We start from the raw sequence: 13,016 nt of genomic DNA, 5'->3' as shown, positions 1-13,016 counted from the left end.
GTGAAATCCCAAAGCAGTCTGACATGATAGAATTGCGAGTATTTCCACAATAAAGTAATTCGTATTTATACGTGTCAAAACTGTCAACCTTCTGCCCAATTAAAGGTGAACACAGCAAAATGCGCTAGAGTGCTGGTTCAGGAACTGGGAGCGCGACGATGACAACAAAATGCTAAATATTCACCTGCGAACATGAAACCTCTTTATTTCAAACGCCTTTATTGTGAAAGGAGCAACAGATGGCGTGAATTGGGTTGCACTGCTTTATCCAGGTTGAAAGGAGTAATAAAGTTTGCTATCTTAGTTATGGAATACAGTCTACTCTTGCAGTTTCATACAGAATGACTCTTTTTAATTAATTTTCGGACAATTAATATAGGTTAATGCCATTATTAATTTTTACTTTTGTTTACATATATTTAACCAGGTGAGTCAATTTAGAAGTAGTAGCCCATTTACGTCGACGACTTGGCAAAAAGCGACAGCAGCAGGCAATAGAACAAAGCAATAGATCATAATAAAAAGCTCCGAAAAATCGACCCTGTTTGGATAAAAAGCTGAGGTGTTTTTACTAAGTATTTGTATCAAAATATAAACCAAAAATGAACATGTAATTAACAAAGATAACCAACCAACCCCCCCCCCCCCCCCACCTATGGTTAAGAGCATTTAGAAATAAAAGGAAAAGATAAAAGGCCTTTCTATTTAAAGCATGAGATCTGTCAACTCAAAAAATATGGAAAAAGAATTTAGAAACTAAAAAAATAAGTATTTAAATATTAAAAAAATGTTCAGGCCGGGATTCTTTAGCCCATAAATGAAATCATTTTTGCTCATTTTATATTTACTTAGTAAAAGTGTTCTGATCCAAATCTTGTCTCTCAGCTCAGCCATTCCAATGTCTTCCATAGTTTTACACAGCCGGCAGTCGTCAATACTTTCCTCGACACTTTCTAAACGTGCGTCGGAGAACCTCGTGGAAGAGAAACTCAGATCCCGGAGGAGCAGAGACTGACAGTGACAGGCAGAGGAGAGGGCTCACTCTGAGCTCCACGTCAATCACATTAAACAGCCTCCATATTATCCGGCACGGGGCGGAGACAGGGGACAGACGGCGGCCACCTGTAACAGCTCCACGGAGACGGGCCTCCTTTTCTGCTCCTTTGACTAAACAACAAACAAGAGGGCCGGCTGGGATTTACCGGAGCAGCATCCGGAGCGAGATTGTCATCATACTCGGGTTGACATCTCAATACTGCGGTTAGCGCTTTCAGCGTGATACGGACACGCAGGCTGCAGGTCTGTTGTCCACCAGAACAACGATTGCCGTCATTCTATCGGGTGCTTAGCACCATAACTGGCTGCTCAGAGCGAACAGATACCTCACAAAACAAAATGTTGGTATTAGATTTTGAAAACGAGCAGTTGAATAAGTATTTCTTAAGTTAGTTGATGAAAGTAATCACACCAGTGTCCCACAAAATTTAAAAATGTTCATGAAACGGACAATTAGCAATCTGTAACCTGCAGCCAACCATTACTCACATTACATCATCATTTAAATGTGCTAATCATTTCCTTATTAATACATTATTTGGTTTATGAAAAGTCAGAAAATTCAAATTTCAAACTCTATAAATTGTTTTTTTCCCTTCAGATCTCATTTGAACCAAATCTTCAGCTTTTGGAAAACTAATGAACCTTGAATATATTCAACAATACTGTTAAAATACCTACACCTACTAAATGAACTCATCCGAACAACATAAAAATTACAGGATATAAATCTCTGGCGGAATGAGTATTGTAAACAAAACGCCATTTATCAAAATGGTTCAGCTTCATAATATAATATCTACCAAAAGTATTTTTAATACATCCTCCCAAGTCAAATGTTATTTTGATCATGTATTGTAGGGATTTAAACGATTTTATTACATTTTATTGTTATTCTCATTTTAATCACACATAACTGCTCGTAAGGTTAAGACGGAGACTTGATGCACAGTCTGATCTGTGCAGCGTTTAAATAACTCACCTTGTTCAACTCCTCTATCCTCCTGATCAGCAGTGGGTTACTGGACGAGTTCTCAAAATAAACATAATCTGCAGAGGAACAGAGTGGGGGAGAAGGGGGGGGGGGGGGGGGAGAAAAGAAAAGAGCAAAAGGAAACTTCAGTGAGCATTTTGAGGTCACCCGAACGCTCAGGGTGACTTCCAGTTGGACCACACTGCGACAGCTTATTAAGCCGACAGACATCCCCCCAAAATGCCGTACACCGAGTGAGGCTCATTTCATACACAGGAGATCGGGTTGAAGTCAGGAGGTCTGAATGAAAGACGCTGACGCACCGACACACAATAAATCAGGCTCTCCGGAGCGCTCCATTCAGGCTGCAGCCTTGTGTTTCCTCAGGCTTTCTTTGCCTTATTACCGCAGTTTGCATGCACGGTGGGTCTGCATTCGAGTGTGTGTGTGAGAGAGAGAGACTGCACCAGCTCTACCGTGCATGTGTGACTTGACGATGCACTGGAGTGTGTGTGTGCGTGCACGTGGGTCTCCTGGCACCGCTCCAGGCCCGTCGGAGGCTTAGCGCTCACCAGGATGTCCCCACAGGCCCCGGTCTTGGTAGGGCGCCTGGTTTTAGCCCTGCATGTGTCTTGGCTGAGTGCAGTCAGATTATACCCCACACTTGGTTGGCTGCCTGGAGCTGCAGCTATCCACCCTTCACCACAAACCCCCTCCCCGCCCCCCCCACTCCCACTAGAGGCCGCCCCCCCCCCCCCTCGTCTTCTTGCCCGGCTCGGGCAGAGATGGGACTAAATTCCGCTGGCAGAACGGTGAGTAACCCATCGGACTATTTGCTCGTACATCCTGCGCCTCCTGTGTCTAAAACTGACTGGTTTACGCACACAGATTGCACCGACGTTGACATCCATCTATTCTTCATCAACCATCAGTAATGTAGCTTGGATTTATCTTCTTGATAAGACTGCCTTGGATGCAGAAGTCAAGGATTTATTTTCACATCTGAACCATGAACATTACCTCGGCTGATCTGACATTTTCCACCAAAGTTTTAGTTTTCAAAAGCGTTTTAAATATAGCATCTCGGAAACAGAAGAGGCAGATGTCCAGTTCTCTCTGCCCACGTGAATCACCAACAGACCACGATGCAAAGCAGCCACTGGTTCCGAGCATGGGGCACACCTTTCACTTGCTCCACTCTCTATTGGTATTCATCTCTCCACCCACACCTCCACCACTGAACGGAACAGACTCGCACCGATTGCAAATATAATGAACCTCTGATTGAAGTAGCTAAAAAGAAGGTAGTACGGACACTGTAAAGTTAATTCGATAAAATGCTTCCTAATATGCTCATTGGCACGAAGATGGGAGTGTGCAACACTTCCTCTCGAGGGTTAACTGGAAGCAGCAGCAGTAGTTCAGAAAGCACGTAGAGCGCAATTTCAATAACAGCTTCTCCTGGCAACGACATACTCAACTGACAACTCAACATCGCCGCGACACGAGCGGCGCTCGTCTACTCTGCACCCCGAAACAGCTTGTTACTAGACTCCTCTGCCCCGGCGACATCTCCGCCCCGCTGCTGAATATCAAATAGGCCAACTTGAAAATGGAGCGGCGCCGAGACACAAAATGAAGACAAGCAACGCGCAATTTTTTTTTTTTCTGCTAAAAAAAAAAATTAAAAAAACACTGCACAGGGGGGGGGGGGGCAGCCGAGCCGGTTGGAGGCGAGAGGTCAGAGGTCAGAGGAACTGGCTCTGGACCGGCTGTGAAGCAGAAGCCGGCTGGAGGAAAGGGGAGAGCGAGCGCCATAGGTGAGCAACCAGATCAGAGGTCAAACGAGTAGTTGATGAATCGATTAGTGTCGCACAGGAAAGTTAACCTCTGATCATTTTGGAATTTAAATGCAAAGATGCCAAGTATGGGTCAAATGGGGAGTTTGGCTGCTTTTTGTCATCTCTAATCAAAAGGAAAGTGAGGACTGTTGTTCTTTACATATCACGTTCAGGACGTCTTTTTCCAGAGAACGTATAATAAAAATGGATAACCGAGAAAACCCAGGGTACATAAAAGCAATACGAGAGTAATTCCAATTTAGGACTACCGGGACTGCTCACCTTTATAACAGAGCTCCAACACCTTCCTTTAATTTACTGTACGTGAGTTCACACAATTCCAACCAGAATCTACTAGTAGACGCTGTAACCACCAGTAAGTGGAGCCTCGTTGTTTGATAAGTTAATTGCCTAAATGAAGAAACATGTTAAATTGTTAATTCCCTGGAAGTCAGTTAGATGATTAAGCACCTGATGGTTTCAGCTCCAACGTGAATGTACGTATTGCAACTGGACTCAGCGCTTGTACATGAAGTCTGCCTGCCGAGAGAGAAAACGTATCCTGGTCCAACTCTGATGAAAAAGTAATTGACAAACCGCACAGAGATGACGGTGGACCACATGTCAAACGGCTACTTTTTGGTGCGAGGTAGGGCGTGATTCCCCCCGCCACACAGTGCGTTTTGGTCAGGCGACGGGGCCCGTCCCCATTGTGAGGGTGGGACACCGGATGCAGCTCGCCCCTTTTTCCTGGCTCTTGCTTGAGTTACCAAAGATGGAATTGCTTTAAAAGTTCCACCAGTGTCACCGTACGAACACGGTTAAGAGTGGGCTGTTGGGAGTTTCCACCATGTGAGGAGCCTGGTGGAGAGCGAGCTGGAGAGGAACTCAAAATGAGAGCAACAGAGGGAGAGAGAGAGAGAGAGGGAGCCTGTAGGCACTGAGCAGCGTCACTCAGCCTCTCTATTTTCCCATCAGCCCTCCTGCCGCCTCAATCCGCGTATAACACCCCCCCCCTCACTACCCACTCTCCATCCCCCGCTACCGGACGGCAGCCAATCCGCGGGCCGCGGCGCCTGTGACGTCAAGGTGCAGTCGGATTTCACGAGAGCCAATCAAGGCATGTTACCGAGCCCCCGAAAGAGAGAGTCTGCAGGACTGATTCAAACCAGGCCGGGCAGAGACAGGCGAGTCAGGTCCGCGCCGCGATGACAGAGGGGAAGCAGGAGATGACGGAACCGGCCGGGAGAAGTACGAAGCCCCGCGGAAATGTTGTGAGGGCGGATGAGTTGGTAACGCAGTATTTAAAAAAAAAAAAGGAGGGGCAAACCTCTGCGGTGACGGACAGTACAGGAAAGTAGATTAATTGACTTATAATTGGAAACGCAAAAGCACACACACACACACGTCTGTGGTCGTAAGCGGCAACCGTGGACGGGATTACGGCGCAGAATGTCCTGGTATGGGTGGGGGTTTCTGAGAAAAGCTCCGAAAAAAATCGACCCTGTTTGGATAAAAAGTATTAGTATCAAAATATAAGCCAAATATTGACATGATAATTATTGACACAAAGATAAATCATACCAATGGGATCGTTCATAGGATGTGTGTAGGTCATTTCTGCAACCTTTCTCCCTCAAAACGACTGTTTCAGGGCAGACAGCCTGCAGCAAATACTGCTAATACTGCAGTTTGACCTCTAAGGAGACGCGTGACGATGGGGACACTCGTCGTGTATCTGGCTGACTGATGGTCCTGAATTTGGCAGAAGTGTCAAAAACGTAACTCTCCGAGTTCGCCCACCAGACCTGCAGGAGCGGGAAATTAACACCAGCCAGCAGCCAAACAAAGTGTGGGCACCGTCCAAGTTGGTAAGTTAGTCAGTACAAATCAAACACCTTTAAGCAGGGGCTGAATCAGAACTGGCAGCACTTTTTAAGTCAGTGAGCACATTTAGCACATTCTGTACCAGAGTTGTCACACTCCAACAGCAGCGGTTAAAAGAATTTATTTGCAGAAGACCGTTCACGGTCGTCCTAAAACAATCGTCAGGTGTTCATGCAGAGAGGGAAACCGTGCTGGGATTCTTTTCCTCTTTATACTGGCTATCAAGATTTCCTTGTTGTAGACCATCAGACTAGACCCATAATAATGTGCAAAAATACATGGCACATTTATTTGAAGCCAACATTGCGCATTAGCAGGCTTCTCTTACAAATCCAGAGAGCATCTCTTGAACTAGTTTTCTAGTACAAAAAGGTCCCTCTGTGTGTCGTCTTCCCTTCACTGAAGCGAAGCAGCGAGGGACTAAGGAAACTGAGGTGGGTCCACTTGGTTCTTCCAAGTAAGACCTAAGCTGTGTGCGAAAAAGTCATCAGTCATTTGTACAGGAGCCGTCTGATAGTGTAGCGGAGCCGCCAACGTACCGCCAAAAAAAAAAAGACATGGCTGTCTGGTGGAAAAGTAGAACCTGTCGTAACTTTTGTCACAACGTGGAATTACCAGTCTGAACAGGAGGACAGATTACTTTGGTTTTAGCCGTACTTGTGTCCCGTGAGTGTGTCATTTTGTGTCGTATCGGTCAAGTTAGTCAACCAGTCTTTGTGACTCGTGTTCGGAGGTTAAGACTTTTGCAACTTCTTTGGTCCAGTGCACATAATCTTTGTTCTAGCATCTCTTCCTATTGCACTTTTGAAATAAGACTTTACCTATAAAGGTAAAGTCCTATGAATATTACCTATACTTAGTCACCAATACTTCCCGGTGGATTGGGGGAGGGGGGGCACTAGAGCTGCAGGCACAGGAAGAGTGGCGTGTGGCCTGCAGGGTGAAAACAAAGACATCGCGGCCGATGGAGCAGAGCCAGCTTTTGTTCACAGTTCAATCACAACGGAAGTCATTGCTTTTCCAAGATGATCCTGCATTGTCTTACAAAGTGGCGGCCATCTTTTCAAGGGTTCTGCTTTGCTCAGATATTGAATTGGTCTCAGCAGAAGCTTCAGTCTATTATGAGACTTATTTTGAGCATTATTCTGCTTTTTTTTTTTAAATCTACATTATTATTGTGAGTGTGCAAAAACAATGTAATGGTGTGTTTATTTAGTAATGTTATTTTAAGACTTTGGTTTCTGATTAGTTTGGAATATAAACACAATTAAGCATAATTACAATGTTTGGATGTTGTCTTACAAAAACTAAAAATGACTTTTAGAACAACTTGGTATAAGTTTGAGATTAAACAAAAATCTTGCAAGAAAGAACTCAGAATTACATATTCAAAAAATGCATTTGCTCAAAACCAACATCATGCACAAACACACCAATTAAAAACATAAATGTTGAAATACAAGCTAGTAAAATATAAAGTATCTCAGGGGAATGAGAGCCCAACTTCAACCTGCACCTGCACCGCATCCCAGCAGGAGGGTGCCCATAAAAATGTGCATTACAGGGCTGAGTTAGAAAACTATTATTACGAGTGTGTGTACGGACGAATTAGCAGCGGGTCTAATATGGATCCCTGAGGGATCCCTTCATCAACCATTTGGTGACTTGATTTGAAACCATTAATAAAAGAGATGATGAAATCCTGGGAGAGGAACAGCCTCCAAGGGAGGCACCCACAGATAAAAGTTTGACAAAGATTGCCGCACAGTGTCGCCTTTTATGATGCAGGGCATCCACAGAAACCTCTGCAGCTGTTATTCTGCTATATGACCCGATCTAAAGACCCGCTGCCTCCATTTTGCCGACTTGTGACTCTGGAATTTTCACACTGACAAGACAACTTGGAAACCGGTTGATAAGTGTCCCGCTACTAATGTATATGGTTACTTTAATTCACTTTAAAAGTCCATAGTGCTACAGTACAGGGGGGAAAAAACACCAGCGTAAAGCTACAAAGTGGGCTGACAGTCAGGAGAGTCGTGTGAATCACAAGTGTGTATTGTTTTACAAGCAAATTAGGTTTTTTAAAAGATGATGTCTACGTTCAGCTGGTTAACATCTCAGAAGAAGACAATTTAACACCACAGTTGGCTAAGGAGGTGTTAAATTTCCACCTGGTTCAGGAGATAATCCTGTTCTCATGCAGGTAGGCCTTTTTTAATTTGACTAAATACAAAGGCTGTGACGTTCACTACAAGCTATTTTTGATGCGAGTCCCATGCCAAAGAAAGTCACAGCATTCCTGTTGCACCAGATACTTGTCAGTGATTGCATATAGTCAGACGGTAATCAATCACTCTCGCTTTAACTCCATCTCTCGCTTACGTACAGCTTACGTAGAGTTAAAAAGAGAACAATTAGGCAACCCAACTATAACACGGAAAACATCAGACTCCAATAAAAAACATGAAAATAATGTTCAGCACAGATCAGGGAGCGATCCTCTTGGTATTTACACCTGTCACTTACTGCATTGAATGCCGGTCATGGCTCCTTCATTTGATTGTGTGACACTTTTTGACAATGAATTTTGAATATAACATTATAGCAGCAGTCCAATTAAACGTCATATTGAGTAAAATTTCTGCAAGGCTTATGGGTTTTCTTTTGTGTGCGGAAAGCATCGGATTATGATCCTTTTGTGTTTCGGGCTGTTCGGTACTTTCTCGAATCCAGACCCCCCCCCCTAACAAGATATGCCTATTTTCACACAGTACCTGCAAGATGTGAATCAGAGCAACAAAACCAGTGTCAAGAAAAGACAGGAATCCTGATTAGGTATTAACTGGTGATACTTAAGCAAAAAATAAAAACCCTGTTTAAAGATTTAAAATGCATTGGGATTATTCTTCTTTTAAATCATAGCTTAAAACTTTTTTGTACCTAACGTTAGTTTCTTTGTTTTCATTTCCTCTCAAAAAAGGGGAAAAGGAACGCACCCACTTGCTGCTTCCTGCAAATCTTACTGGGTTTCTGCAGGCTGGCGGGTCACACATGATACTGGTTGTATTGTCAGGGAGCAGCCACAGCAATAGTTGAATGGCACGCAAAACTTTTACAATACGACCGCCGTGCTGCCTTAAATGTACAGAAACACAATGCATCACTTGCGGATGCAGCAGCAGCGCATCGAGGTACTAGTTTGGGATCATCGTAAGTTACAACAAACACAAAAGAAACGAGGGGGGAATCCGGCAGTAAGCGAACCACTACTCTTCATCACCATCCTCCTCTTCACCACCATCCTCATCATCTGTGAAGCACAAGGCTCTTCGGCTTTAGGGGAAATAACAGAAGGGAAGGAAAGACGGAGAACACGCTCTGTGTAAATACCGAGAGACCCGCGGCGGATCGCGGCGAATACGGCGCAAGCACATTACGGGACGGCGCTAAAATGTCACTCCCTCCTCCAGCTTACCTCCAACCCGGTACATGTTCGCTGCCATGACTGCCCCCGGTCCCTGGCTTCCTCTCCAGGTGGAGGGGTGGCTCTCTCTTGTCTGGCGCTGCCGGAGCTGTGTTAGCACTGCCGCCGCTGTGTGTTGGAAAATGGTGGATTGATCAATACGAAACAGACGAGCCGAGGGACCTTAAAGAGACAGTGCGCCTTTTTTTTCCTTTTTTTTCTAAACCCTTGAGTTCGGTGGCGGCATTTTGGGGGGGAAAGTAGTGTGGCAAATAAACTAGTTGTGTTGCTAGTTTACCGTGTCACCCGTAAACTAGCAACACGTCCTGAACGAAGCGACGCCACGGGGCTTTGTTGTAGTCCCGCGCGTGACGTCACGGGTTTATTTTAAACCAACGGCTACGCCGCTCGCTCAACGTCAGTGACTTAGTGTTTCGTCACCCACGTAGTCAATTAGTACGGTGCAGTACGTCATTGGTGGCCAATGGAAGTGGGACATCTCAATCGTCCTGTGTATGTAAAATGATGTAAAACTGAAGCAAATAGTGAGATTAACCTGGTTGGACCAATACGTTACTTGACGGGGAAACTCTGGTTTGGCACCTGGACGGTTTAGCTAATTAAACGGGAAATACGTACTTACTTAATAATATACTTAGGCCTACCTGTAACATGGTGTGTCTAAAAGCTAATTACACCTGTCCTCTGCTTTAAACCCCCTTCTATGATGCTTTAAACCCCATTCTCCTAAACCCCGTAGCAAGTAGTGGAACAATGGAGAGGAGGAAAAGGCCATGTGTTTGATTAAAGAAAGAGGTGTAACATAAACACACATGTGTGTTGCTAACCACTTCAGCAATGACTGTTCAAAAAATTGATAGAATACTAATAAATAATACTAATACAGATAATGGTTGGCCTTACAGTTTGGGTGGCTCACTTTTGTTTAAACATAGTTTGTACAGGTAACATGTGTCATGGCACTTTTTAGTGCATGGTAGATCCATTTGCTTTTCTATGGGATATTTATGTGACATTGGTAGGATTACACTTTAGAGACTCATTAAATTTGCTCAATTACAAGCTCAAATCAATCTCTGTTATTCATTTCTTTATTTTCATTCATTTTCCTTTGGCATTTTTTCATGTCGTCCACACATTTGGTATAAAGAATTACGCCGGGAAAGGATTTACATAAATACAAGTTTTTGTATTTTTCAGTAAAAAAAAATGTGTTGGAGAAGTCTTATCGGTGAGAACCTGTAAGAAGGAGAGAAAATAAATAATTTAGAATAGTAGAGATGGTTTGTTGATTAGCTCAGTTTTCATCAAGGACACACGCGCAGAGCCTCTGTGCTGGAGGAATGCTGTGGTGGAGGCTACTCCTGATCTATACCATATGGAAGCCTCAATTACTGCTTCCTAACACAGGGGACTACAGTCTGCAGTCACATGACCGCCATAAGCCAATGGCGCGTACTTGCAGTACGCACCCCTGCTCAAGTGTGCAGTCTTAATGTTGGAACTGTGCTGCATTGGAGGGATCCTGTATTGTCTTTGTTCTCTCTATTATGAGAAAGAACAGGAGAACCTACAATACATTTAAGCATCGTTTTTCATGTCAATGTGCAAAGAGGGAACAGAACTGAAGAACATTATTACCAAATCGATATTTGTGCATATTATACATATATATATATATATACATATATTCCCCAATTTACAGTATGCTGCTCACTGCTATGTGCAACACATTAATTCATTAATTATCTGTTTGAATTTTGCAGCATGCGGTTTAGAAAATGTCTCCGTTTTACACTGTACTTCATCTGCTCACCTTGCTAATTTACTTTTTCAATAAAAACAGAGATGCACAGAGTATGTCTCATCTACCATATATTATCTTATGTACCATTTAGAGACACGAGTAAGCTGTCTTCAAAGCAGTTGTAATATTTCCCAATAATCTGGGTAAACAACAGTGACCATCCTTAATATGGGATTGATTAGAAATGGCCAACAATGTAACCTTGTGTTTGTGAACTGCGACTAGTTTCAGTAGGAATGTTTGTTTACTTGGCTGCTTGCTGCTGTGCAGATGTTCCTTTTAAATCCATTGGCTCCTCAACCAGATGTGGCTGCACTCAGGTACAGGCAGGCAAGCCTGCATGCAGAACGTTGCAGAGCGGCGCAGGTGTTCTCCACGACCGATTTCAATTTGTTAGAGATGGCTCGAGACTCTGAGCTTCTGCAAAATACTCCTCTCGGTGTAGTTGCAGTCCCGGAGGATGACCTCCAACGGCCTGTCCTGCTTTCTCCCTCGTTCTCCCTCATCCACTTTAAGTCCTCCACTCCTCCATGTTACAGATACGAGGACAGACAAAGAGGAAATCAATTAGGCCTGTTTCCTGGCAGAAACCCATTCCATATCCTTGATTGTGCATCCTCGTTTGTTCTCTCACCGGGGGGGATCAGATCCAGAAACCCTGCGGGAGGTAGAGCAAAAAAGAGACTATTCTGATTAAGTAATCACAATACTAAGTGCTTTCTCCCTGATGGCTAACTATACATAAGTGTATTTCTGTGTTAACCGATGCACCAAACCAGCCTTTGTTTGCCATCGATGAGGTTGGACTCTAGGTAGAAGCTATGGCAAGATCTGCAACTTGAACTGAACGGGCATCATTGCAGTCTAAGGAAAACAAAAGCTGAAATTGCTCAAGTCACACAAGTATAATTATAGTTCGACTGTCTTGAACATGACAGCTCTCTGTTGCAGACGTCATTAGCAACTGGGCATGTTTTTCACTGCTCTGAAGGCTTCGACACGAGGCAGCGACAAGTCTTTTTAATGGGGAATCTCAGCTTTAGGGCTTCTGTCAAACTGATTTCACGGCTAAAACCATCAGTAACTGAATAGAATCTCACACAGGACATACAGCTTGCATTCATCAACATCAGACTACAGGGGGAGCTATTGTCTTGCTTAACACCAAATGGGTAGTCGGGACAAAGCTGTGTCTGCTCTCAGGCATTGGGAGATGGATGCAGTGCTATCCATAGTTTGTGCCTCATGAAAAACACACATTTGAGCTCCAAACGCGCAAGAAACCATCAACATCTCTAAGCCCTGGCGCATAGATGGAAAAACACGGTGCTTCAAACTGCACTTAGCTCATTCCACCACTTGGGGGCATCTCGCACATGGCCTTGTCTGTTGTCCTCAGTTGCTCCCTCACCGATCAGTGATGCAGTCGAGGGGAGAGAAGCATGAAAACGTTGGCTGTAGACCTCAAGGATCACATAAATCAAACATCCTCACTGCCAGTAAGCTACTCTGCAGTGTGCGTTGCTTTTGGAGCTGCCAACTCCAAAAACCTTGGAGGGAGATTTTGTCGGGGATGACCAAAGTTTAGCCGCGCGCAGCCAAAGACGTTGGTCATCAACGTGTGCCCTGAATGGTGGCTCAAATATCAGGGAATTGGAATTAATTTGGCATTGTAGCCATGTTGTGCCCTGCAATGTGGTGGTTTGTGGGGCCCAAAGTGTCGATAGGGGCGGCCTACTGGAGATGAACAACACTGATTCCATTCTGAGAAGCAAAGACATAGCTGAAGGTCCACCCCCAGGAAACTTTGGTTTAAGGAGATGTTATTTCCTGCATTCTAGTGTATTTTGTGGGGTTTGCTAAAGATGTGCAATACCTGAACTTACTCTTGTTCTTCTGATCATGACTTGTAGGGCCTTCTAGACTTGAGCTGATCATTCAACCAGAAAACTATTGTTGTGCCTC

At 44.2% G+C, this 13,016-nt stretch overlaps 1 protein-coding gene across 2 annotated transcripts in view; it reads right to left on the bottom strand.

Moving 5' to 3' along the window:
• The window catches only part of mta1 (metastasis associated 1), a 32,019-nt gene extending 22,420 nt beyond the window's left edge, over positions 1-9,599 (bottom strand). The window contains exons 1-2 of one of the 2 annotated variants that reach the window (XM_040199653.2): positions 9,236-9,599; positions 2,039-2,106 (exon numbers count right to left, since the gene is read on the bottom strand). In XM_040199653.2, the coding sequence (XP_040055587.2) occupies positions 2,039-2,106; positions 9,236-9,263 (96 nt within the window). In that variant the 5' untranslated portion in view covers positions 9,264-9,599. The remainder of the gene's footprint in view (positions 1-2,038; positions 2,107-9,235) is intronic. The other variant, XM_040199652.2, reaches the window with a different exon arrangement.
• Positions 9,600-13,016: the final 3,417 nt, after the last annotated feature.

The sequence above is a fragment of the Gasterosteus aculeatus genome, chromosome 15 (assembly GCF_964276395.1).
Source record: "Gasterosteus aculeatus chromosome 15, fGasAcu3.hap1.1, whole genome shotgun sequence".
Lineage (NCBI taxonomy): Eukaryota > Metazoa > Chordata > Actinopteri > Perciformes > Gasterosteidae > Gasterosteus > Gasterosteus aculeatus.
The sequence above is the reverse complement of the archived record's forward strand: the minus strand, read 5'-3'. Positions and strand labels throughout refer to the sequence as shown.